The 27,694-nt window shown below is 44.7% G+C and overlaps 1 protein-coding gene across 2 annotated transcripts; it reads right to left on the bottom strand.

The window, feature by feature from the left end:
* Positions 1-1,332: 1,332 nt before the first annotated feature.
* On the bottom strand, positions 1,333-27,691 carry PTCD3 (pentatricopeptide repeat domain 3). Of its 2 annotated transcripts, none has more exons than XM_080976727.1 (24): positions 27,498-27,691; positions 25,084-25,133; positions 24,710-24,749; positions 23,770-23,815; positions 22,406-22,474; positions 20,729-20,833; positions 19,686-19,809; positions 18,153-18,268; positions 17,154-17,221; positions 15,922-16,009; positions 15,743-15,803; positions 12,936-13,018; positions 12,171-12,315; positions 11,577-11,627; positions 10,567-10,656; positions 8,635-8,663; positions 7,013-7,119; positions 6,041-6,119; positions 5,864-5,954; positions 4,931-5,016; positions 4,041-4,189; positions 3,252-3,293; positions 1,902-2,060; positions 1,333-1,680 (listed from the first exon to the last, which is right to left on the bottom strand). In XM_080976727.1, exons 1-24 carry the CDS (start codon positions 27,674-27,676, stop codon positions 1,626-1,628), a joined length of 2,112 nt encoding a protein of 703 aa, XP_080832853.1. In that variant the 5' UTR covers positions 27,677-27,691; the 3' UTR covers positions 1,333-1,625. The 2 variants fall into 2 exon arrangements, with proteins under 2 accessions (XP_080832853.1, XP_080832854.1); XM_080976728.1 differs by lacking the exon at positions 27,498-27,691 and adding an exon at positions 27,345-27,363.
* Between the last annotated feature and the right edge of the window lie 3 nt (positions 27,692-27,694).

Below are 27,694 nucleotides of genomic sequence, written 5' to 3'. Positions count from 1 at the left end.
TCTGAAGTTCTCAGTCGTGCAGGAAATGTCAACTTCTGGACAAAGTACTGTGAATAGATACTTTGAAGTGTGTAGTCAATCCTTGTTGAAAGGATTAAGATTCCTGATAAGGTCAGCAACTTTTGATTTCTTTTCTACCTAATGTAAATATTGCTCTGGGATAACTTGTCAGATACATCTTTTAAGGGTAGCATGCCAGAGCATGGTGCAAATGATGCTATTGAGCACCTCCCCAATAAGGAAAGGTTACATTAGAGGCTCTTTTTTTGTTTAAACAGGCATGATAGAGGTTATACTGGGTGTAGAAAAAATACGGTTGACTTGCAGAGTGCACAGGGGTTACACTCCAGGAACTATGTGCATAACCAAAATCACATATAGTCAAAAGCAGCCCTGGAACTGCCCCCATGTGAGCATCTCTACATTTTTGAAGCTGATGCACTGGGCAGACCTCGCCCCCCAAGATCTTGCTTACTGGGCGCTGGGAGACTCCTGTGAGATCCCAGTGCGGAAAGTGCTTTTGCACCTTGCAAGTGTTAGCTTCGTGCGATTTCAGCTGGTGGCTGGCCACCAAGATTGTAAAGATCATGCAAGTTAAATGCACGTTAAGTTGCAAGTCAACTAGTTTATTTTTACCCTCTTCATCTTATGAAGCTGAACGGTGGGAAATTGAGAAGACATGTACTATTTCACACAGCACATAAGTTATCAAATTAGACAGATTCATTAAGGATAAGGCTATTAATGGCTATGCACTACCTCCTTTAGCAGAGACCCCATGCCTCTGAAATCCAGTTCTTGGGACACACAAGCTGGGAGGTGCTCTTTGTCTTGTTTGTGACTTTCCATAAGCAACAGACTGGCCACCGAGAAATTGGGACTAGATTTGGTCAGATGCAGCACGATTCTTCAGCATGGCCCAGGAGCTATCCCCTTCCCAACAATGGCCAGGGCCTGCAGGGAGATGCTTCATGAATTGAACATTAGAACATAGGGGCTGGAAAAATACCGAGGGACCCCCCCCCAAAAAAAAGGACAGACAAAAGAACAAGGGGGGGGGAGAATATTAGAATAAAAGTGGAAAAGGCAAGGAAAATAGCAAATTCAAACCAGAGCACAAGTCAGATCAAAGACAGCAACGTTCACATCTCCTTTAGGCAGGCGACTAAAGCAGCATGAGGAAGCCTACACAGATTTCCAAGACGTGTCCCCACCTTGAGTAAACTGGAGCACAAAACCCTGGATGTCTCAGACCACCAGCCTGAGAATCCCCACCAGGTACATACTGCCGCATATTCTCTCAAGATCATAATCACAAATAGGAAGCAAGAAAACTGTATTACGCTTTATTTTTAACCATTTTGGTGGAGGCAACGGAATGACTGTCTTTTTGCTCTGCTCCTCTGTTGCAGGTAGGAAATTCTAGCTTTCCAGAGTAAGGTGACATGCAAAGGGGACAAGTCTCTCCAACACAGGACATGTCCAAGTACAGATTAGGCAGCAATCAGGACAGTGAATGTAAAACTAGCAACCAGGCAAAGTCCAGTATAGCCATTTTGACTGCCACATGCCAGATCAGAGGCATCCCTTTTTTCAGGAAACAGAAAGGGGTCCCTTCCTGGCATCTATTCACCATCACTGTTGTCGCTGCTTTCTGCTGTCATATCAGCCAGAACTTTCCTGTAAGGAAAAAAGTACAGAGCTCAGAGATAAAATTGTTAAGTGGGTATTATAAAGCCCCATCAAATTACTGGCACAACCCTCCTGTTGCTGGCAGAGCTGTGTCTGATTAAAAATGGTTAGAGGCAGGAGCAATGTAAGAGGCAGTTGGGAGTGAAGACTGGACATTGCTTTGAACTCAAAAGTGTTCATCCACAGTTCACCCATTTCCCGAAGCTCACCTTTGCTCTTCGGAGAGCTGAAATTCTTCCAGAGCTCTCCTGGCAAGCTTTGAAGTTGATTGTAAGCTGAAGTCTGCAGCAAACTTTACCAGGTCAAGGGCCTGACTTGGCTCTTTGCTTTGCTTAATGCAATTCAAGACTTCATCCATCACCAAATCACTGCATGAGAGAGAGAAAGAAGCATGGATGCTCCAATGGTATTCATGGTAAGGCTGCATTTAACACACTATTCTATTCCCAGAACTATAATCTTAACTAGTGGGGGGGGGGGGGATAAAATTTCACAATGGTTTCTGACCCAGGGACTTCAGCCAAGTTTTTTTCATTTTTTTCTTGACATATTTTATATGCAAGTACCATTTGCTAACAGTACCAAATGTATCCCTTTGCTGTCACCCCAAAGGACAAGCCCCCATATGCAAGCAGAGGTTTGGTCTATCCAACCAAACAAAATGAAACCTTCCTTTCTTAAGAAGCTCTGTATGAAAGCAGGGACAAAGATTATACAGCAGATCTGCTGGCAGGAACTCACAGCTTGAGTTACGCTACCCTTGCATGAAAAATATCGCTCATATCTAAGACATTCTTGCTCCAGCGCTAAGATGTTTTGGACTATACTATTGGCTGGAGCTAATGGGAGCTGGTAGTCCAGAAGGACTTGAAGGCACCAGATTTAGAGAAAGCCAAGATCAAGGCTACAAAAACCCTAGGCATGAGGAAGTGGTTGTGGTTAGAAGAGCAGCAACAGTACATAATGGAATTTAGCTCTTTGTGCAGAAGGTGTTGGGACAGGAGTCTACTCCAGCTTTCACTCCCCTATGTACAGGGATTCTTAAATTCTTTTACAGTTAAGTACTGGAAAGGAGAGTTCACCAAACGTGCAATGTTTCAGATCCAAATATGTCTCTGCCTATCAGGTTTCATGGTATTTAGGGGCAGATGCTAATCAAGCTGCAACATACAATTCTTCATACTTTAAGTAGACACGTCAATTGCTGTTTTCACTTTCAGTTTGCACCACAAGCATACCAGGCAGTCAACGTAACACAAGCAACGTGTAAGAAATAAGGAAATGTGATGCTGCAGCAGCTGCAAACATCTCGTTATAGAACATAACCCAAGTCAGGAGAGCCCTTGTTGGTGGGGTTTGTCCTCCACATGTGGCGGAGCCCAGCAGAAAGCACCATTCGGAGTTGCGGAAAGAGTTAACTAAGGGATAAAAGGGGCTGGGTATTTTTTAGATCTATTTGTGGGGCAGAAATAATGAAAAGGAAGAGGGACAGATTTAAAGTATCCCCTATCTCTTTTATACGGTAAACAACAGGGGCATTGGGCGGTAAATGAACTTACCTGGGGATTCGATTGTGTTTCTTAAACAGCTCCAGCACGTTCCTATTTGGAGAGAAAAGTTCTGAATTGCACTGATTTTTTAAAAAGTTCTGTTCTTAATTAAGGAGGGGATACGAGCTGTTTCAGTCCTTAGATCAGACCTAACCCATTTCTCATCAACCCCTTCTGCAAAAAATGCATTTGGTCAAAAAGGAACTATGCCTGTGAAACACAAGTTCTGAACCTAGGAAGGTACTAATGCCCTTTTCAATTGTACACATCTTGAATTTAGCACTCAAGTCAAAAGAATGCAAAAGTCATGTTACTAAAGTAAAACATGATGCATTGAAGGTCCCTTCAATGTATGCAACATCCTTTTAAGTACTGAATCACATGGGTGGCCATGGCTTTCCCAAAATGGCCTAATATGTGTAAATAAACCATATGTCATAAAGACACTGCAGTCCCCGCTGTGCCTAACTGTTCAAAAGGAAACACAAGCGTCTCAAACTCCCTGGTATCTTTTCACCGCTCTGCAGATTTTGGGAGGTGGCAAAATCCAAGTTACCCAAGTTACAGACAAATTCTCAAGCTTGCAAAACTGTTACATTAGTCATATATTTCTAAACCAAAACAAAAAGCATTTAAACTACCTGTGACATACTTCCTGATTAATTTTTGTAGGGAAGATCAAGGCAGTTAACACATGAATGTCACTGGAGTTAAATATTAACTGAAACCTGAAATATGATACAAATAAGCTTACAAATGTTACATTGGTCACCAGTGAATTACCCTTGCTTTACTTACCAGGCTTCCTGCATTCGCCCAGCCCTGGCAAACAATATAGTACAATTACCCAGTGAAGTGGCTGTCCATTCTAGGGTTGTTTGTCTCCTTTCCTGTGCCTCACAGAAAGATTTTATATCTGCAGCACAGTCAGCAAATGCTACTCGAGTCTGAAAAATATTAGACAAACCAAAATGTTTAAGCTCACAAAAGCAGAGGACGCTACACAAGCATCTTTTTATACTGTAGCTTTTAGAAACTGACGCATCCAAGTAAATTCACTTTTTACCTAATGAATAAGTAGGGGGAAAGTTCTAAAAGTACTGGGAATACTGCAGAAAACATCTTCCCATTAAGCTTTTAGCAATAGTGACTAGCCGAGAGAAGCTACTGAAATATACCAATGGTATATTGAAATATATCCAGAGTTGCATTTCTCCCAGACTCTGTGGTAAAAACCCACCTTTTTTGCTGGGCTTTTAGTAGCTGATAGGCTGAGTAACTTCACCGTTTTTACTCAAGCTACTCATGCAATTTATAAGAACAGTTTTAATGCTTTTATTTTGTAGTATGTTTCAATACAGTGGTACCTTGGGTTACATATGCTTCAGGTTACATACACCTCAGGTTACAGACTCCACTAACCCAGAAATAGTGCTTCAGGTTAAGAACTTTGTTCAGGATGAGAACAGAAATCGTGCTCCAGAAGCGGTGGCAGCAGGAGGCCCCATTAGCTAAAGTGGTGCTTCAGGTTAAGAACAGTTTGAGGTTAAGAACAGACCTCCGGAACAAATTAAGTATTTAACCCGAGGTACCACTGTATTACAATATGCTATTGTAAATTACGCTGTGACTATTGTTGGTCCAGATGAACCAACTCTCCACACCGCAAGAGCCTCACCTAGACTCACCTCTGGAGGCTGCGTATCTCTGGCCATGAGGGCCAGAACCTCTTCTGTCATAGCAGGTCTGTGGCCATGTCCAAGCTGCTTGATATCTGTGCAGGGGTAGGGTAAAAGGCACTCAGAAATGAAGCCACGCAAAGCGGCTTCCTGCCCATCAATCCCAGTGGTTTGGCTGTAGGCCACATTTTTAAACTCCTATTATTCTAGCAGTATTTGCATCCCGCTCTAATAACAGAGAACAGATGAACTTTAGCAATAAGCTAATGGTAAATTTTGAAGGTAAAGGTAAAGGGACCTCTGACCATTAGGTCCAGTCATGACCGACTCTGGGGTTGCGGCGCTCATCTCGCTTTATTGGCCGAGGGAGCCGGCGTACAGCTTCCGGGGTATGTGGCCAGCATGACTAAGCTGCTTCTGGCGAACCAGAGCAGCGCACGGAAACGCCATTTACCTTCCCACCGGAGCGGTACCTATTTATCTACTTGCACTGGCGTGCTTTCGAACTGCTAGGTTGGCAGGAGCAGGGACCGAGCAACGGGAGCTCACCCCATCACGGGGATTCGAACCGCCAACCTTCTGATCGGCAAGTCCTAGGGTTTGTGGTTTAACCCACAGCGCCACCCGCGTCCCATAATGGGAAATTTTGAAACTACCACCCAACTCATCTGAAAGTGCAGCAGCATCTGGGAGCAGGGATTTTTCTTTTCTTTTACATTACTATGCACAGTGTGGATAGAAATGTAGAAGTAATCCTTTTCGCTGCAAAAAATGTGATTGGAATTATCTTAAGGAGAAGCAAAGGGGATAACTTCCCCTCATCAGGCTGGTGACACCAAACAGTGGCTCTCATCGTTTCAGATCTTCAAAGTTTGGTGACTCTAGAAAAGTTAAAACCAACTAATGTATATTGAAATAAATAGAACACAAAAAAGTATTAACCTTTCCAAATCTGGGGAATCATTTCCAAATGGTTCGCTGTGTCCAATGCATAAAGAAGATCCAGCATCCCTTGAGAGTTTGGGTAAAACATCTGATGAAACAAGCAAAATATTTTGGTCCACTGCAGTTTCAACATAAAAAAAAAAAAAGCTGTAAAGTCAACACACTAATACTTACTGATGGGACCATTTCTTTATACCACTTCATTACAACGTCAAGCTGTTCCATCATGCACAGCAAGGTAAAAAACCTTCCACTGTAGTGAGAGGAGAAAAATAAAATAAGCAAAATCCCAGCACAACTTGAGATTTCAAAAGCTTATAATACAGGATATGTAACAACCTCAACACTTAATATTAAGCTTATGTGGTTTGCCTATCCAAGTTAAAACGGGCCGCTCATATAACCTGAACTATTCAACTGGCTTGGTGGAACCAGGATGGCTTGATTTACTTTCTAGAAACTGACAAGTCAGTTGTGATCAGGAGAGTGTTCCATGAGAAAGGGAGGTTCAAAAGAAAACGCTTTTCAACATTTCTTCTTCCCTGTTACAATTTCACTCTCTCAATACAGAAGAGACTCAAAGTATGGCCTCTCCCATACATCTTAGGAGATGTAAAAGGTAAAGGGACCCCTGACCATTAGGTCCAGTCGTGACCGACTCTGGGGTTGCGGTGGTCATCTCGCTTTATTGGCCGAGGGAGCCGGCGTACAGCTTCCAGGTCATGTGGCCAGCATGACTAAGCCGCTTCTGGCGAACCAGAGCAGCGCACGGAAATGCCGTTTACCTTCCCGCTGGAGCGGTACCTATTTATCTACTTGCACTTTGATGTGCTTTCGAACTGCTAGGTTGGCAGGAGCAGGGACTGAGCAATGGGAGCTCACCCCGTTGCGGGGATTCGAACCACTGACCTTCTGATCGGCAAGCCCTAGGCTCTGTGGTTTAACCCACAGCGCCACCCGCGTCCCTCTCTTAGGAGATGAACTGGTTCCTATTATGTCCCCCAACGTATATGCCCACATAAAATGCTTTCATTGCAAAAGCGAACATCTTCAACTGAGCCTAGAAGTACAACTGCATCCAGACTGAAAGCACATATTCTCATCTTCCTGTTCCTGTAAACCCAGGGAGCACCAAACAATAAATACCAGTAAGTAGTCTGCTGGCCAATGTCTCCCAACATTTTCCTGTTCTCTGCTGTCTCCAGCACGTTATGTAGCTCATAGGCAAGCTGAATATCCTTGAGGTCGAGGCACTGCAATCAAGACACATAGCATGAGCACTCATATTAAAGACATGCAGCAGCCTGCCACACAGTGCACTACACAAAAGCTCCCTTCACTTTCATCAGCAAGCAGAGAAGGGTATTCCCAAAGCAAAGTTTTGCAAATGATCATGAAACGGCAAGACGTAACAGCCACCCCAAACTGCTAGGGTAAGAAAGAAGATTCAGATGAGCTACAAGGAGCTATCTTTTTATTTCTTTGGATCAGCAGGGCACCAATAGTCTAACAGGAATTTGGGGGGTATATTACCATCCATTTCCCAATCTTAGCGTCGTACAGCAAAGGGGGAGGAACCCATATATATTTATATTTGGTTCGCAAGTGTCCTGCAGTTAAGGGCAAATGATTGTGTTCGAAAAGCAAGTGTGCACCCACATCAAATGTGGAACATCAAAATATTTGTCAATTGTAAACTATATGCTGATCTCCGCCAGCAATTTCTAGATCAACTCTATATCTCCAAATGGAAACCAGAGTCAGAGGTCATACAATTTCTATTGCTGGGGAATGATCAGGATATCACCAAGTTAGTGGCTAAATATCTCTATTTGGTTTTTTGTCGTCGAAATACACTGCAGACGTCTGATCTCCCTGGAGACCAAGAGATGTGATGATAGACTGCTCTGTCTCCTTTCTTTTAGCATATGTTTTGTTGCACTGGGGAAGTGGTAATTCTGTACTGATTTGGTTTTTTTGGGATGTTGTAAAAGGTAAAGGTAAAGGGACCCCTGACCATTAGGTCCAGTCGTGGCCGACTCTGGGGTTACGGTGCTCATCTTGCTTTACTGGCCGAGGGAGCTTCCGGGTCATGTGGCCAGCATGACTAAGCCGCTTCTGGCGAACCAGAGCAGTGCACGGAAACGCAGTTTACCTTCCCACTGGAGCGGTACCTATTTATCTACTTGCACTTTGACGTGCTTTCGAACCGCTAGGTTGGCAGGAGCAGGGATCGAGCAACGGGAGCTCACCCCCTCGCGGGGATTCGAACCGCCGACCTTCTGATCGGCAAGTCCTAGGTTCTGTGATTTAACCCACAGCACCACCCACGTCCCTTTTGGATGTTGTATGTGATGCCAACAAAAGGTTTTACGAGTACGAGTAAAATATGAAACCTGCTTTAGGCCAGTTTGATCCCAATTCCCACCATCCCCTTAAAATCAAACTCTGTTACAACGCTCCTCCATTCAACGTTTGGAAGCTTAATCTGCTCCATGTCCATTTAGGTTATTTGTTCCAATACGGTAAGTTAAAGAGCATGATGGAGCATCACAAGGAATAATGGTTTGTAAAATCAAACCAAAAACTTGAAGGAATAGAAAGAGGTATATGTGGAAGAATTGTGCAGCTGTGGATAAAGGGGAATCTGAGTAGAGGCTTAGAGGTTTTGTTTTTTACTATAAACTATTCAAGGGAATTCACAGGTAGATAGAAAGCCATTATAATAGACAACTAAGTGTTAGAAAGCAGGAATCAAATCCACTTACTATTTTCATGGCACTTGGAAAAAAGTTGCCTAAAAAGAAGAAACAGCAAACAATGTTAATCTTCAACATCTAGCAGTGCAGAAGATAAACACATCTGCCAGGCTTCCTAGCATTACTGAAATAAATTTGAACAGCTAAACAAACCGCTGTCTAAACCAACACAAGTCTGGTAAAACTGTTCTTTAAGCCAAGGTAATATCTAAGATCCTATCTACAATGCAAACATACAAGCTTTATACTATTTTACGGCTTTGACTACAGAATACTGTCCATTGTAGCTTGGCCAAGTGCTGAGAATTCAGTGTAAAAGAATCTTAAGTCCTCGGTCCCAACTACTACTCCCAGGTTTTCCTGGGAGGAGGAGACAATTTAAAACTAATTTGATCATAGCGTAGACCACCCCGCCCCCCAATGGGATATATGACAACCTGTTAACACTTAACAAAGGCACAGTACATATGCAACTGATACCCACCGTGATGGCACTTCCAAAATGAGCAGCCTTCAACTAAGCTGGGTGAGATACGGTCAGGGAGCCAAGCCAGCAATAAATCACATGGGGTACGTGAAGTTGACTCTTCATTAGGAGAAACAAGGCCTGCTCAGGGGAGCCAGGCCTAATAAGCACAGCAACTCTTCTTGGTAGGTCTTGTCCCTATGGGGCAGTTGTGGAGTCTAAAGATCCCTGCATTCCCACAGCCGTCCAAGTCTCCTCTCCCAGGTCCTTTGCAAGAAACCTGAGACTACACTGCCTGTTCCTGCTCCTCCCTCTTCTTACCTCTTCTGGTCCTGTGTGACTAGGGGGAGGGGAGCTTGTCAAAGTAGGAGGGGGAGACCTATGGCTACTTCACTGGCCCAGCTCTTCTGCCTCTTGGCCTCCCTCCTTTCCTGCTTCAGCTTCTGGGCTGCTCTCTGCCACAGACTCTCCCCGCTCACTAAACCCTGTTACCCCTTCAGCTTCCACACTTCTTCCTCCCAGTTTTCTCCCTCTGACCACTCACTGTCATCCCATCACCACTTCCCAGGCTCTGAGCTTTCTTCCCTTGGGGGTTCCCCAGCTGGTGCCACCCACAATTCTTCTGGGCCCAGCCAGTCCAGGACAGATACTATGCAAAGTAAAGCAGGCACAAGCCCACCCAAAAAAATTGCATGTTGTTTAGTCGTTTAGTCGTGTCTGACTCTTCATGACCCCATGGACCAGATAACGCCAGGCACTCCTCTCTTCCACTGCCTCCCGCAGTTTGGTCAAACTCATGCTGGTAGCTTCGAGAACACTGTCCAACCACCTTGTCCTCTGTCTTCCCCTTCTCCTTGTGCCCTCCATCTTTCCCAACATCAGGAAGTCTTCTCTTCTCATGAGGTGGCGAAAGTATTGGCGCCTCAGCTTCAGGATCTGTCCTTCCAGAGAGCACTCAGGGCTGATTTCCTTCAGAATGGAGAGGTTTGATCTTCTTGCAGTCCATGGGACTTTCAAGAGTCCAGCACCATAATTCAAAAGCATCAATTCTTCGGCGATCAGCCTTCTTTATGGTCCAGCTCTCGCTTCCATACATCACCACTGGGAAAACCATAGCTTTAACTATACGGACCTTTGTTGGCAAGGTGATGTCTCTGCTTTTTAAGATGCTATCTAGGTTTGTCATAGCTTTTCTCCCAAGAAGCAGGCGTCTTTTAATTTCGTGACTGTTGTCACCATCTGCAGTGATCATGGAGCCCAAGAATTATTGTGGTGCGTGTGCGTGTGTGTGGACTAGATTGCTATTTTTATAGACCCACAACGACTTGTGAAGAACACGGACCTAATATTTTATTCTGTACGGAAAACCAATCATTAGCCCACCACTCACACAAAGTTTTAAAGGCAATTTTTTTCCATTCACGTTAGTCCCACATAACGCAAGATCACCACAGAATATAGGAGGGAATTCATACCATCGTCTGGGTCCTGTGGGTAAAAACGCTTTCCCTTAATCTCATCCATTACTTCATAGATCATTTCTGTTTCGCCTCGAGAAGACGCCGCTGTAGAATAACAAGACACGCCATGGCGCCATTAAGAACACACATTCAGTAGACAGATTCTACAACACGTAATCCGTATTTGGTGCTGAGGACTGCTGCAGGGCCCAGCTGGCCAAGAAGGCAATACTATACTTTCAAAATGCCAAATGAGAATGTGACTGCCGTAGCAACCACTCATTCCACCTCACAAGGTTTTGGGACAGTCAAATGCCAAGAACCAGGCAGAGGGCCTTCTCTGTAGTGGCGCCTTCCCTGTGCAACGCCCTCCCACCAGATGTCAAAGAGAACAACAACTACCAGACTTTTAGAAGACATCTGAAAGCAGCCCTGTTTAGGGAAGCTTTTAATGTTTGATGTATTGCAGTGTTTTAGTATTTTTTTGGAAGCCACCCAGAGTGGCTGGGGAAGCCCAGCCAGATGGGCGGGGTATAAATAATAAATTATTATTATTATTATTATTAGGGTCTTAAGAGTTGCCAAAGTGCCTAGCAATCTCCTGTTAATAAGAGGGGCAGAATTATCAACAGCTTTCCCACTGCACCCTAGTAACACATATAATAGTTTTGTACCTTAATTAACAGTATTGGCCAAATCCTCTAGAGAAACTAGTCTTCAGGAAGACTCACCATTTCTCCAATAAGTGGTATAAACACCATACATTTTGGATGCAATATTTTTTAAAATTCTTTTTAGCCTTGCAGCAGGGCAGCATCACTCAGATGCCTCTTTGGTTAAACAGATCTATGCTATAGCTTAGGAAGAAGGGTCAGAATGCAGGAGTCATGCGGGGGAAGATTCCTGTGTTTAGCGCAAAGCCAGGAGGAGCTTCCAGTGCAGCACCTTGGAGGGCTGCGGTTCAAACGTCAAAAGACTACAGAAACAAATTGACTAGATATTGTTCTAATTTAGGAATCACATACCTGGTTTATAAAAGATGCCAAGAAGATGGTCAAAGGTTGCAAGGCTAGGCTCTAAAAACAAACAGAGAGGCATATACTGAACCAGCCAATTCTGACGATGTGGCCGAGATACAAAAATCCATTAATTCATATTCTGCTCACTTGAGTACCCCCTAACAGAAACTGAAACTGCTCCCAGAATTCCAGTTTTGTTGAGCAGGTAGTGTGTGCGAGGGAACTACATGAATTGCGTATATGCAGTCCCTATATCAGGGGTCACCAACCTATGGCCCAGGGGCCGGATAAGGCCCGAGGGACTCGTTTATCCAGCCCGTGGCGAGCCCCGCCACTGCCCGCTCTTACCGGTGCGGCGCAGGGACCCACTTCGGAGTCGGAGAAGCACTGGAAATAGCTTGTGCGCATGGGCCTCCTCTGACCCGGAAGTGCGATGGAAATAGCGTGTGCGCACGCATATGGACGTGCTCCCCCGCCCTCCGTGCGATCGTCGCTCGAGACACTGGCCCAAGGTAAGGAAAGCTTGGAGACTCCTGCCCTACATATTCACCACTTGAGAAGCTTTGCTGGGACAATCTTAACAGACAGCTGAGAACTTACCTATATTTAGTGCCTTCATCTCATTTAGTGTGCGAAGGGCCATACTCTTGCCAAAGGCACCACACCACCTTAGAGTCTTCAGGACAGAATTAAAAGTGAGCAGATTTGGCTGTATCTTCTGTTGAGCCATTTGGTTCAGCAAGTCCTATTAACCAAGATGAAACAAAGCAAGCAAGCACTGGACTGAAGCTTTTATGAAGATGCAGGGATTTCCCTCCACTGACACACACACACACACACACACACACACACTTGAAATTTAGGCTTCTTTATAACCCACCCTGAGTCCCACAACCACCCTGAATATTGCCTAATAACGAAAAAGCGGAATATAGTAAAGGTAAAGGGACCCCTGACCATTAGGTCCAGTCGTGACCGACTCTGGGGTTGTGGAGCTCATCTCGCTTTATTGGCTGAGGGAGCTGGCGTACAGCTTCCGGGTCATGACTAAGCCGCTTCTGGCGAACCAGAGCAGCGCACGGAAACACCGTTTACCTTTCCCGCAGGAAGGATACCTATTTATCTACTTGCACTTTGGTGTGCTTTCGAACTGCTAGGTTGGCAGGAGCAGGGACCGAGCAACGGGAGCTCACCCCGTCACAGGGATTCAAACCACCGACCTTCTGATTGGCAAGTCCTAGGCTCTGTGGTTTAACCCACAGCACCACCCACGTCCCTACTAAGGTGGGATATAAATTCACCTAAATAAATATTTGGCATGCCAAAAATACATTAAAAGCTCCTGAATTAGTTATTACTTCTTACTTCAACAAGTTCCCATCTTTCAGTGTACTTTTCCCGCACTTCTGAAGCTGCGACGATTAACGCATTGAAGGTGTGCACATCAGCTGGAAGAAATGAAAAGTTGTGTTTTAAGCAACTGTACTGAACAGAATGTGCTTTCTTTGTATTTGGGTCCCCCCCCCCCCCCGATTATTTGTAAGGCAGCTCAGTGTAAGGCGAAATTCTCTTGCAAGCCTGTTTCCAGGAAGCCAGCCACACGCCAGCGACGCCGGAACGCAGATAGCTCACAATCAGCTCCCATGATCTAGCTGAGGTCCGTACCCCTGCGCCAATCATCATTGCTGCAAACGGAAACCCAGTGTGTCAGAAAGGCAGGTGTCCATCCAAGCACCACCCAAAGGGAGAAAAATGTATGTGCGTGAAATGTGGCCATATATTTCGGGTAACATGGCATGACACACAGGGGAAGGGAATGAGAAGGAATGTCCCACTCATAATTAAAAAAATATAAAATTATTTGTACACTGCCCTCCCCGGTTGGAGCCAGGCTCAGGGCGGCTAACATCATAAAACTAACACAGTATACAAAGAACATAAGAACAGGCAATCAATTAATTAAAATACATCTTAAAATTAGTTCAGAGCAAATTAAAATCTCGATGGCAGTCCATGGGTAAAATTGAGAGTGGTTAATATTCTCCAGGGCCAACTGTTACCACTGGTCTTATAAAGAAAGAACCTGTGAGCGGGCCAGGAGGCCTCTTTAATGCTTGTTCTTATACAGAAAGAAAAGAATCAGACTGAACCCCGACCAAAGGCCTGGCGGAACAGCTCCGTCTTGCAGGCCATGCGGAAAGATGTCAAATCCCACAGGGCCCTGGTCTCTTGTGGGAGAGCGTTCTACCAGGCCAGGGCCACAGCCGAAAAGCCCCTGGCTCTGGTCAAGGCCAGTCTAATCTCCCTGGGGCCTGGGACCTTCAGGGTGTTATTATTTGCAGACCTTAAGGTCCTCCATGGGGCATACCAAAGCACAGTAAGCTGGAAACTGAGGCCCAGCTCTGAGGGCCTTCTGGCGGTTCCCTCCCTGCGAGAAGTGAAGATACAGGGAACGAGACAGAGGGCCTTCTCGGTAGTGGCGCCTGCTCTGTGGAGCACCCTCCTGTCAGATGTCAAGGAGATAAACTACTACCTGACTTTTAGAAGACATCTGAAGGCAGCCCTGTTTAGGGAAGTTTTTCATGTTTGATGTTTTATCGTGTTTTTAATATTCTGCTGGGAGCAGCCCAGAGTGGCTGGGAAAACTCAGCCAGATGGGTGGGGTATTAATAATAATAATAATAATAAACAACTTAATATGGGGTCCTGCTGGATCAGAACAAAGGCCTATCTTGTTAGGATTTTTATCCACCCGTGCTGCTCCAGCAGTGGCACAATGCTTGCTTATATCATGTGAGTGTCTGAGAGCATGAGACATGTGTAAGAAAGGTTTCAGCAGGTATGGAAAGTTCTCCTTTTGAGAAACTGTTCCAGGGAAAATCTTCTTACAGGTTTCCGGGTCTCACATGTGGGTAGAAACACCCCAAAGTGCAAAAGGTGCACAGGGCATTTTCATGGGGTATGAGAAAGGTCAGCACAGAGTTTTATTGCCTGATTCTGACACAGTGATTCTTACTAGGAATGTAGAATGCACTACACGACAGGAGAGAGAGGTTCTCCACAGTTTCCCCATCAATGCCAACATAGATGTAGATTCTGATATTGAGAGTGACGCTGAAAGCACCACTGACAGTTCTAGTACAGATGACACTGTTGGGTATCCTGAAGCCAACCAAATGCCCATGGAAAGCCCCAAAAAAGCATTCTTCCCACATGCCATTCTCAGCATGTAGGAAGAATACTGCCTTCTGAAAGTCCATGAATTTGTCCAATCCTCTTTTCATGGAATCATAGAATTTGTAGAGTTGGAAGGGACCCCAGGGGTCATCCAGTCCAGCCCCCTGCAATGCAGGAATCTTAGCTAAAGGATCCTTTTAAAGCCATCCAAGCTGGTGGCCGTCACTACATCTTTTAGGAACGAAGTCCATTATGTGAAGTACTTTTGTCTGCCCTGAATCTTCCAGCGTTCGGCTTCAGTGGATGGCCCTGGGTTCCAGCATGAGATGGAAAAGCGAGACAGAGAAAACTTCTCTCTGCCTGATTTAAGGTGCTGGTTTTGACCTTTAAAGCCCTTCATGGCCTAGGACCCTTGTACCTACGGGACCGCCTCTCCCGGTATGCCCCACGGAGAGCCTCAAAGTCCATAAATAGCAACACCCTAGTGGTCCCGGGCCCTAAGGAAGTTAGATTGGCTTCAACCAGAGCCAGGGCCTTTTCAACTCTGGCTCCGGCCTGGTGGAATGCTCTGCCTCATGAGACCAGGGCCCTGCAGGATCTGATTTCTTTCCGCAGGGCCTGTAAGAAAGAGTTGTTCCGCCTGGCCTTTGGCTGGGAGCCAATTTGATTCCCTCCCCCTCTTTCTTTTTTCTTTTCCTTTCTCCTCCTGCGATGAGGTTTCAATATTTTAATGTTGTATTTTAATTTTGTTTTTAAGTTGTATTCATTCAATTTGTTTTTATTATTGCTTGTTAGCCGCCCTGGGCCCAGCCTTGGCTGGGGGGGGGGGGCGGGGTATAAATAAAAATTATTATCATTATTATTATTATTATTATTCCACACCATGCCTTATCTTGCACCGCATACACTACAAAGGCAGGACCGAGTCATTAGGTGTACAGTTTCAACAATGTGATGTGTGGAATATATGTATATTTAAAAATCCTAGAACTTACCCTTAAGCCTGTTATTCAATAAGTCAGTGTACATGTCAAAAGCTTTTGCAGCTGCTCTATGCTGGAAGGATATGGAGGGGAAAGAGTTAGATTTTTAGAATTAGAATAAACTTAGGAAAACCAATATATTAATCTGGAGAAATAACAGAAGCAAGTGCGGAATAATGTTACAACTGTACCTTCACCATTCCTCTGATCATTGTACAATACGAATGTGCATTTTTTTCTGGCATTAGGTTAAATATTCTTTCAGCGTTATTGTTCTCCCTGTTAATTGGAAAACATTACTTGTATCAACGTGATTTATATCAATATACTTTTACACCTTCTCAAAAGCATGCACACTGTGTATTATTTTTTTTTGGAAGCGATATCAGTTTTTTATTAAAATCCAAACTTAGTTGGATTGCACCGATTGTTGCGCAACATACAATGCAACCTTAAAATCAGGAACTGCAAAGACTATACATTTCAGGCAACATGGATAAAAATCTGCAAATACATGGCACCAAATCTGCAAATTTAGACACCATGGCACAGATGGTCAATCAAGTATGAGTATAGTCATTCTTCTGTTGCTTTACCATGTACCTGAGGACATGAAATGGCTGTCCTGCAGCGCATTCAGTATACACATTTTTATGAGTATATGCCAAAAAGTCTTTCACAATTTCCCCAGAAAAGTATCCTTAATATTCAGCTATCTAGGGCATTTCAGGAATGTTATACATGATATTTTTAAAAGTCTGCTCACATTTTGGTCACAGTTCCGTGCATCAGAATTGCATCTGATTGCTTGGAAATCAAAAAGACGTTTCCAAAACTTGATAAATCGTAGCATGAATTTTATAGTTTTTACTTGCTATGGATTTCCCAATTTAAATGAAGTTGTATTGTTCCCACGCCATGAGATCTTTGGATAAAGGGAAGACTATAAACATTTTAAATAAATAAAATTGAGAATTTACTCGGAGGATTAAACAGTACACCATGCTTATACTCAGCTACCTACCACTATGTGGTCTGAATATTACTTGCCCCACAATTAATCTTTTTTTAAAAGGGCTAAACGGCATAGAAAACATATTCTGGACTACCTAATACAAGTACAGATAAATACCGTATTTTTTGCTCTATAAGACTCACCTTTTCCCTTCTAAAAAGTAAGGGGAAATGTGTGTGCGTCTTATGGTGCGAATGCAGGCTGTGCAGCTATCACAGAAGCCAGAACAGCAAGAGGGATTGCTGCTTTCACTGCGCAGCGATCCCTCTTGCTGTTCTGGCGTCTGTGATTCAGAATATTTTTTTTCTTGTTTTCCTCCTCCAAAAACTAGGTGCGTCTTGTGGTCTGGTGCGTCTTATAGAGCGAAAAATACGGTATATACCAAGGAACTGGTGTCATTTTTCATACCTCCACTTAAGCCCACGGTTCCCATTCTGCCAGTTTCTCCTTTTTTTCCTTTCTTCTGAAGCTTCCTCCTGCAACAAGATTTCCAGGATCAGTCTTACTAGCATGCCAGAATCACCTCTGCATTCAAAAGCTTAGAAAGCATTTTATCTAAGTTAGCATGCAGGACTGGCACAAAGAGTAATCAGAGAGATAGATATCTTGACAGCAGTTTTAATATTCCCCCCTCAGGTGAAAGCTGGCAGGAGTTCCTATGGAAACACGTGAAAAGGTGGGCGCTTTCTTCCCTCTCAAGCACTCCATCTCTGAGATTACAGACACATCACAGTAATTTAGAAATACCTTGATCTTATTTCAAGTCCTATTTTCTGTAATGCTATATACCGTATTTTTCGCTCCATAAGACACACTTTTTTCCTCCTAAAAAGTATGGGGAAATGTCTGTGCGAATGTGTGGTCGATCGCTGGCTCCCTTTCTGGCCCCGGCCCCTTGCCCAGACCTCCATTGTTAAATGTTCTGCAGACGGAGGCTGTTTGTTTCCCCAGCGACATGTGACTGGCTGATTAGATTATCTGTCTTTAAGCTGTAGAAACAGCTCCCTTTCCTAAAGAAGCTGCAGAACTGTGAGTTGAAAACCATAAAAACTTTGAGCTGATCTTCAAAAAAACGGGGCTTTTCCTCTTTGCAAAAGAAGCTGCACAGCTTTGAGCTGATCCTCAAAAAAACGGGGCTTTCCCCCTTTGCAATAGAAGCTGCACAACTGTGAGCTGATCCTCAAAAAAGGGGCTTTTCCCTTTGCAAAAGAAGCTGCACAACTTTAAGCTGATCCTCAAAAAACGGGGCTTTTCCCCTTTGCAAAAGAAGCTGCACAACTTTGAGCTGATCCTCAAAAAACAGGGCTTTTCCCCTTTCCTCCTCTAAAAACTAGGTGCATCTTATGGAGCGAAAAATACGATACTATCTGGGTGAAACAACATCCACCCTCTACCATACTTGCTTACCAGTTGTTCCAATTTGCTGTTATTTTCAGTAGAGTTCAGCTGATCAGGTTCTCTATCGCCATAAAAACATAGGAGATCAAGAAGGCTGTTTGATGTCTCCAGAGATACAGAAGTTCCTGCAGATGGGGAGGAAAGTAAAGTGGAAGCCAGGTTTCTAGCTAGCTCACATGTGCATTACATCACTTGGAGCTCAATGTCTTTGAGCAGAACGTGTGAACTGTCTTTATGGACAAGTATCAATTTTTTTTTTTTGTATCAGGCAATATAATGTCCTGTGATGTAACAGCTGCAAATTCAAGATATGGACATGTGTGTGAACTATCCTTCAGAGCGTTATTTTGCTAATACTGCTCAATATAAAATCTAAGAAGTTTACATAAGAATAAAAGTACAACAACATTTAAAAATTGCCCTAAATCAGTAATCAGTTTTAAATGCCTCTTATGGATCTACCCAAGATTTCCCGGACTCAACTTTTTTTTGTCTTGTACAGAGCTCAGTTTTATTTGTGACATCCAGTCGTGTTGCGTTTTTATCTCATGTTAAATCTAGCTGATAGGAAATTTTATTGAATATCGTTAAATTTTTACTGTTTATGTAAACCACTTAAGAGATTACAGCGGTACCTCGGGTTACATACGCTTCAGGTTACAGACTCCGCTAACCCAGAAATAGTACCTCGGGTTAAGAACTTTGCTTCAGGATGAGAACAGAAATCGTGCTCCGGCGGCGCGGTGGCAGCGGGAGGCCCCATTAGCTAAAGTGGTGCTTCAGGTTAAGAACAGTTTCAGGTTAAGAACAAACCTCTGGGACGAATTAAGTACTTAACCCGAGGTACCACTTATTATATTAAGCAGTATAATCTTTGTTTATAAAACAGAGAAACATGCATTTCCACCTAATTATCAGATGGAACTGCATCTCTGCTGCAGAATCTTCTATGAGTCAGAGCTTCCTCCCTGGGCTGTTGAAGCTGACTCTCATAGTTTTCAGCTCTGGTGGCTGACGAAGGAGAAACTGTGAAGGTCTGAACAATCTGCCTCCCTCCCTCCTCAGTTCTCAGACGGTGTAACAAATGAATTACCGTATTTTTTGCTCTATAAGACTCACTTTTTCCCTCCTAAAAAGTAAGGGGAAATGTGTGTGCGTCTTATGGAGCGAATGCAGGCTGCGCAGCTATCCCAGAAGCCAGAACAGCAAGAGGGATTGTTGCTTTCACTGCGCAGCGATCCCTCTTGCTGTTCTGGCTTCTGAGATTTGGAGTATTTTTTTTCTTGTTTTCCTCCTCCAAAAACTAGGTGCGTCTTGTGGTCTGGTGGGTCTTATAGAGCGAAAAATACGTCTTTTTGTCAGACCTAGTGTTTTGGAGACGTTTTAGCAGAGAATAGTTCTACACCTCAGTATAGGAAACACCAACCACATTTCATAACAGCTTCAGCCAAGTGCTCTAATTAATTTCACAGTGCAATCCTATGGAGTTCAGTAGGCCCTTCTGCCAAGAAGGGTGTATAGGATTGTAGCTTTAGCTAGTACCTGCTTGCATGAGTTGATCATACATGTCCACCGAAGCTTTTAGTTTTCTGAAACGGATCTGATACTTAAGTGCATCCTCACCAACTTCTTCAAGTTGCAATGGCAATTTTTCTGGCATGAGACACTAAAATAAGGGGGAAAGAAGGCAATTGTTTTCAGATGATCTAAAGAAAAGGGAATTCATAAGTGTTTCCTCTAGTGTCTAATAAGCATTTCTTTGGATCTACAACAAAGGTGCAAAAAATCCACTCCACCTTCCACACACACACCAGCCCCTTGTCTGTCTTGAAAAAAATGGAGGAGTGATTGTGCCCTTTATCGCCTTTTAATTGCTTTGTTTTCCGTTTAAGTCCAGATTAGCATTTATAGCCAACACAGCAATGCAGTGGTACCTCCGGAGCTCCGGTAGGATCCTGAGGAATTCGCAACCAAAGTTTCCTGTTGTGCACATGCGTGCGGCGCAGTAGAGAAGAAGAGGAGTTGGGATTTGATATCCCACTTTATCACAACCCTAAGGAGTCTCAAAGCTGCCAACAATCTCCTTTCCCTTCCTCCCCCACAACAAACACTCTGTGAGGTGAGTGGGGCTGAGAGACTTCAGAGAAGCGTGACTAGCCCAAGGTCACCCAGCAGCTGCATGTAGAGGAGCGGGGACGCAAACCCAGTTCACCAGATTACGAGTCTACCGCATAGAGCGCTTCTGCACATGCGTGCACGGCAAAAACCGGAAAAATACTTCTGGGTTTGCCACGTTCGCATTCTGAAGGATATGCAAGCAGAGGTGTGCGTATCCAGAGGTACCACTGCACTTGATCAGGCAAAGGCCAGGGCAAGGGTGTGCATGATGCTCTCTATCGTACTCCTGTCACAACTCATAGAAAAAGGTTTGTCTACGCAGGATGCTTCTACAGCAGATTCAAGTTCAGTTCTATTAACTGTGTTCAAAACAATGGAATAATTTTACGAAATGCTCAGAGGACACAGATGTTTTTCTTAGTAACAAGAATTAATGTGTATGATGATAATAAAACCACAAAGCTTACCGGTACATGAGGTTCAGCTATGTCAATCTCAAAAAGGTTAGGATGTTTGTCAAGAATATATCTGGCTGCATTTTCCCCAGATTCTTTTGATAAGGAAAATAAACGCTAGAAAAAGAACGTATCCATATTATTTTCTTTACTAAAAGTAGAAGTTACCATTCACGATACTTCAGTTTCATAAAACCTACCAAAGGGCCTCTGAATCAAATATTTAGTCCTTTTCCTCTCTCATTCTTACTTCCATCAAGTCAAATTTCCAATTTAAAGCTTTTACCATCACATTTCAATCGTTATATATATTGTTTTGCAGGAAGCAGCAGTGAGGTGCTGCTGTTGCTTTTTGCAAAAGCAAAAGAAAGCACCTCTCTTTTTCTCCCCAGAAACCAGGACAGTTTAATAAGAGCAGGGCTTTTGATGAAAACAAGTGGTGTTGCTCAATTTATTTATGGAGTGGCTTGCCACTAGGCCTTGAACCCTGCGCCAGGGAATTTCTTTTACATTTGTCGATAATGTTAAGAAGAGTCCGTATGAGAAATGGGTTGGGTGCAGGGGGGGGGGGAGAGAAGTGATAAATATTTCTAGGTAGGGAATTTAAAGAGAGCTATCACCCCACTGCTGCAACACAAAAGCAGTAATTCTGGTTCTGTACCCAGTGAAGCCAGTTGTGATCTTTGTGAGAGCTGGACCATAAAGAAGGCTGATCGCCGAAGAATTGATGCTTTTGAATTATGGTGCTGGAGGAGACTCTTGAAAGTCCCATGGACTGCAAGAATATCAAACCTCTCCATTCTGAAGGAAATCAGCCCTGAGTGCTCACTGGAAGGACAGATCCTGAAGCTGAGGCTCCAATACTTTGGCCACCTCATGAGAAGAGAAGACTCCCTGGAAAAGACCCTGATGTTGGGAAAGATGGAGCGCACAAGGAGAAGGGGACGACGGAGGACGAGATGGTTGGACAGTGTTCTCAAAGCTACCAGCATGAGTTTGACCAAACGGCGGGAGGCAGTGGAAGACAGGAGTGCCTGGCGTGCTCTGGTCCAGGGGGTCACGAAGAGTCGGACAAGACTAAACAACTAAACAACAACAACAGCAACAACACCCAGTGAAGCTGTCCTGTTATGTTCATGGGCTTCTACCTGCACAGTGAGACTTACTCTCCTCTTCTCTTCCCAAATCTGCTCCAGAGGGTTGAGGGAAAACCCAGAACAGGTTGGGAGGAACATGGAGAAAGTCCTGTTGTACAGGCAGAAGTTCTTGTGTTAACGGGGTGACTTTGGTGGATATATATCTCTGAAAATATATCACAGATGTTTAAGGAGTATGACTTAATACACAAATATTATATATAATGTGCAGGACAGGCAGGCTGCCTACTCCATGCACCTGAGGCCCCAAAACAACTTGTGCTGCCGTGTTTTGTTACATGAAGAGTATTTTGGGGCGGGGGACTAATCTATGAAGTGATCTGTCACAGAATTCAACACAAAACCAGCATTTCATCTTCAGAAACAGCCCTAACAGTTCCCTTACTGTCAGTTTGGCTGACAAAACGGGAAGTCCCAACCCTGAAAACACACTGGCAACGGAACCTTCCATGCATACAAAAGTGCTTGTAACTGTGGACCAGCCTACTAAACATTTTTTTCTAGCAAAATCAGTTTTAAGAGAGTTACTTACAAACTCAGTAGTGGTTCTAGGAATAAGATACGGGTCGTCTTGAAACATGTAGTTAGGAGCTGTGGGATCCTGAATAAAGGAGGATGAAGCGTTTAAATTGTAGCTTTTGCACCGACAAGATCTACACGACAGATTCATCTTCCTACATTGCTGAGGTTAAAAATCGTGTCTAAACATTTTGCTTCAACACACACCAAAAACCTCTGCAATAAGAAAGGACTACTTTTACTATGCATTAACCATACATCCATTACACCAGAGGTTTTCAACCTTTTTGAGTCCACAGCTCCCTTGACCAACTACATTCTTTCTGCGGCACCTCTGTGGGGCTTGGGAGCCCGGTTATGTCACCCCTTGCCTGCAAAACTGGCAGCCTCTCACCCCTTTTTGAACATCCTGTGAAGTGTTCCCTCAGCCTCCTCTCCCCTCTCCTTGGAAGTCCTCTGGGCTCCTGCTTCTGCCGCCCCTGGTCTCTGAGCTGCCCCTATGCCCCAAATAAAGGTGCCTCCTCACACTGCCCCACAGGGGCCTGGGAAGCACCCCCTGGCCAGTCCCAGAGGCACCATTCGCCTGCGGAGGTTGTAGCCAGGGCTGCTGCAACAAACAGCTGTGAAAAGCCTTCGGGAGGCAGAGACGCAATAGAAAATCAGAGGAGGGAGGGAAGGAAAGAGGGACAGAGGCCAGTATTGCCCACAGCACCCCTGACCATCATTCAAGGCACCCCAGGGTGCCATAGCACACTGTTTGAAAACCACTGCATTACACTATTTAGGGTGCCTTATTCATCCATAAAAAATGCACCAATGCAGCAAGAATTTTTCCAGTTGACACTATTCAAGGATTATCCTTGTATGCTGCTCTGTTACTGATTTTTGCAGGAGAGCAGAAAATACAGTGGCACCTCGGGTTAAATATGCTTCAGGTTACAGACTCCGCTAATCCAGAAATAGTACCTCAGATTAAGAACTTTGCTTCAGGATGAGAACAGAAATTGCGTGGGCGGCAGCAGGAGGCCCCATTAGCTAAAGTGGTGCTTCAGGTTAAGAACAGTTTCAGGTTAAGAACGGACCTCCGGAACAAATTAAGTACGTAACCAGAGGTATCACTGCATGAGCTCTTGTGTGCTCCAAGCACATCATTCTAAACTGGTGCAAAGGTCCATTTGAGATCACTTTTGATCTCGAAATTACTTTGTTGGAATAAAATGCTTACTTCAGTTTGGATAGAATAATATGCACACATCATGCCCTCTATCAGACAGTAGCATTAAAATCAATATTTGAAAACTTGGTGGCTGGTGGGGAGTGATTTTGCACTGTTGGGAGAGTTTTACATGCATTGTATCATTTCAAAAAAGCACTTACCCTCTTTACAGTTGATGCAAGAGCTTGAAGAACTGCTAACTTATCCCTAAATTTAAGAAAATTAAATATTCAGTTTTCAGTATATAACTTATCATACTAAAGTGTTTCCACTATGAAGTAGTGAAGCACAGTATATGTTCTGCAATTCCAGAAGGTGGTGCCTCCTTGGCTTCTGCCCCATATTATCTTGTCCCCCCCTGCTTTTTAGTATCTATGTCAGGGTTGGGGAATTTTTCTGACTCCATCGGCCATAACCTTTACAGACTCTGCCTTGTGAACCAAATGCAACAGATGGGCATGGCTCTGTGAATCTTCCCCTTCCTCCAGTCCCCAATCTCAAGAGGCTTAAAAGAAGAACTGGAGGAGGCTCACAAAACCTTTTCCAAGGCACCTTGTGCTTTCCTTTTTTAGCCTCTGAAATCACAAACTAAAAGCGAGTAGGGGGCAGACATGGGAAAGGTTTTGCAAGTCTCCTTCTGCTCCCCTTTTAAGACAGTGATGTCAGCTGAAGGGCAGATGGTCATGGTTTGGAGGGGGCAAATGGTCTTGCGGGCCAAATTGGGAACCCCTGGCAGGCCAAGTTGGTCCCCATCCGTTTTACAATAGCACACTCTGGTCAGTTACTGAAATAAATCAATTCATTTTACAATAGCTATACTTGTTTCATCTTAACTTCCAATAATAAGCGCTGCTTATTACCTTTGACTCCTTAAATGATTTGGGAACAGGATACCCAAGAGATTGTCTCCTCCCATACAATTCTCCCAACTTGTTAAGACAGGGATGGGAACCTGTGGCTCTCCAGATATTGAAGGACTGCAACTTCCATCATTTTCTGGCCATGTGGCTGGGGAAAATGGAGCTGGGGTCCAATAGCATCTGAAGATTCCTCATCCCTTCTTTAAATTTCTCAAATAAAGCATTAAACGAAACTACTCACCAGGTTTTCTTTCTTGGAAGAGAAATAATTCCTTCGTCAACTTTGAAAAGAACATTATTACAACTACATTAGTAAAGGATACGCATATTTGAATAGACTGCAACTATGAAAGCCTTAATTCGGCAAACAATTATTCATATGCATAGCCACTTTAGCTGAAACATTGCCTGCATCAAAATCAAACTTTGCCAGTTCTACAAATAGGCCTATCCTAATTGCATTGACTTAGATGGAAGTCTAATTCTTTTTAGCGAAGACATTTCCCCACAGAAATAAGCTTAAAATCGCACACTTTTCTCAAGGAAGCACAGTAAACTTTTCACTGTTGCGAAGCGTTTTTATGAGCTCAAAATTAGTAACAAAAATACTTGTACCTTCAAGATTAGGTGATTTTTTCTGAAGGGCTGCATTTCCTGAGCAGGGCCTACGGAAATCAAATGCATCCATGAAACATGGATTCTTAAAAGCACACACAGAGTCACTAACATTTTTGGACAAGTAGGCACATTTCAAATCTTCAGAGAGTGCTGGAGGTACCAGGCACAAAATGACTATCATGAAGGGTGTGTGGCATAACACAAAACTACAGAGACAACCACCCCGAACCTCATGCTTACTATGGGAAGTCAGCAATGTCTTGTTGGTCTTTATTATGGAGATGACTCTCTCTCTCCGAAACACAGAGACACACACAATGATCCTAGCAACAGGGAGCATTCCTCAGCACCCAGAAAAATATACAAGATATATTTTATAAGATATATACATATTTTATTATATATATATATACACACACACACACACACACACACAAAATATATATACAAGATATATTTTTCTCATTTCAGAAATCACTGGTAAAGTACCTGCACCTTATGCCCCATAACTTTCTTTCCAGGAGGGCTAGAGACTTGGTTCGAAGTTCTTACCGACATCAATTTTTGTATCAGCAAAAGTGTATTGGATATTGCAGAGTTGGACTATATTAACCTCAGGGCTCCTTCCAACTCTGCAATTCTATTATTCTAATACAGTGGTACCTCAGGTTAAGTACTTAATTCGTTTTGGAGGTCCGTTCTTAACTTGAAACTGTTCTTAACCTGAAGCACCACTTTAGTTAATGGGGCCTCCTGTTGTGGCCGCGCCGCCGGAGCACGATTTCTGTTCTCATCCTGAAGCAAAGTTCTTAACCAGATGTAATATTTCTGGGTTAGCGGAGTCTGTAACCTGAAGCGTATGTAACCCGAGGTACCACTGTGCAAAGAGAGAGACACCACCACAGAAAATACCCACACCTTTGAAGTTGCAGCAAAGAAATAAAATATCGTTCAACTGCCCACTTCCTCCGCCCCTTCTCAACCCCAAAGCCAGCTAGATATAGACGCACCTTCTCCCTGCATCCAGACACTTAGGGTGGGGGTGGCCTTATTATTTCAACATCAGAGCGTCTGCCTTGCATGCAGCAAGGTCCCAGGGGTGTCAATCCAGGGCATCTCCAGACAGAATCATAGAATCGGAAGGGACCCCAAGGGTCATCTAGTCCAACCCCCTTGCGATACAGGAAATCCCAACACACAGTCCTGCAGCCAATGTGAAACCACACCGGACCCTGCTCAGGTTTGCAAATGCCCTAGCCTAGTAATAGTTTTATTAATGGGTCACTAGGGGGGCTAAAGGGACCCGGGTGGCACTATGGGTTAAACCACAGAGCCTAGGGCTTGCCGATTGGAAGGTCAGCGGTTCGAATCCCCGCGACGGGGTGAGCTCCCGTTGCTCAGTCCCTTCTCCTGCCAACCTAGCAGTTCGAAAGCACGTCAAAGTGCAAGTAGATAAATAGGTACCACTCTGGGGGGAAGGTAAATGGCATTTCCATGCGCTGCTCTGGTTCGCCAGAAGCGGCTTAGTCATGCCGGCCACATGACCCGGAAGCTGTACGCCGGCTCCCTCGGCCAATAAAGCGAGATGAGCACCTCAACCCCAGAGTCGGCCACGACTGGACCTAATGGTCAGGGGTCCCTTTACCTTTACGGGGGCCAAGGAGAGACTCCTGCCTGAAACCCTTGGAGAGCCACTGCCTGTCAGAGTAGTAGGCATTGCTGAGCTGCGCAGGCCAGTGGTCCGATTCAGAATAATAAAACAGCTTCCTGCGCTCCTATGGGATTGCGGGTTCGAGCCCCACGTTGGACAAAAAGAATACTGCATCGCGGTGGGTTGGGCTAGATGACCACCAGGATCCCTTCCGACTCTACGCTTCTGGAGCCTGAGACTCTAAATCTCAAGGTCGCGGGTTCGAGGATCACGTTGGGCAACAAGAATCCTGCATCTCAGGGAGATGGGCTAGGTGACCACCTGGGTCCCTTCCGATTCTACGTTTCTGGAGCCTGAAACTCTTAACCCAAGCACCCCCAAACTCGGCCCTCCAGCTGTTTTGGGACTACAACTCCCATCATCCCTAGCTAACAGGACCAGTGGTCAGGGATGATGGGAACTGTAGTCCCAAAACAGCTGGAGGGCCGAGTTTGGGGGCGCCTGTCTTAACCTCAAGGTCGCGGGTTCGAGCGTCACGTTAGGCAGAAAGTTTCCTGCATCTCAGGGGGTTGGGCTAGATGACCACCAGGGTCCCTTCAGACTCTACATTTCTATGAGGGGTCGCTCCGGCCTTTCCACCCTCCCCGGGCGCTTCGTCCTCGCCGTTGCTAGGGCGGCCTGTCCGTTGCCAAGGAGGCCTGTTCGCCTCAACTCCCACCCCCTGCCCGTTTGCTTCCCGCCCTCCGCGCCCTCGCCTCACCTGGCGCCCCTTCCCGCCCCCGAGCCCGGCTGGCCCGCGTGCGGCAGCGGCCTACGGCGCGGAAAGCCCAGCCGCCTCAGGCACCGCGCCGCCATGTCCACGCTGCGCCGCCCTTCGCGGGGCGGAAAGGGAGGAGAAGCCGGGGAGGAAGTGGCGCTTCGCTCCTGCTCCTCCTCCATCTCCTCCTCCCCTCTTCA

This window comes from Podarcis pityusensis (genome assembly GCF_964106645.2).
Source record: "Podarcis pityusensis genome assembly, chromosome: 13".
NCBI classification, from domain to species: domain Eukaryota; kingdom Metazoa; phylum Chordata; class Lepidosauria; order Squamata; family Lacertidae; genus Podarcis; species Podarcis pityusensis.
This window is presented reverse-complemented; position numbering and strand designations above follow the sequence as displayed.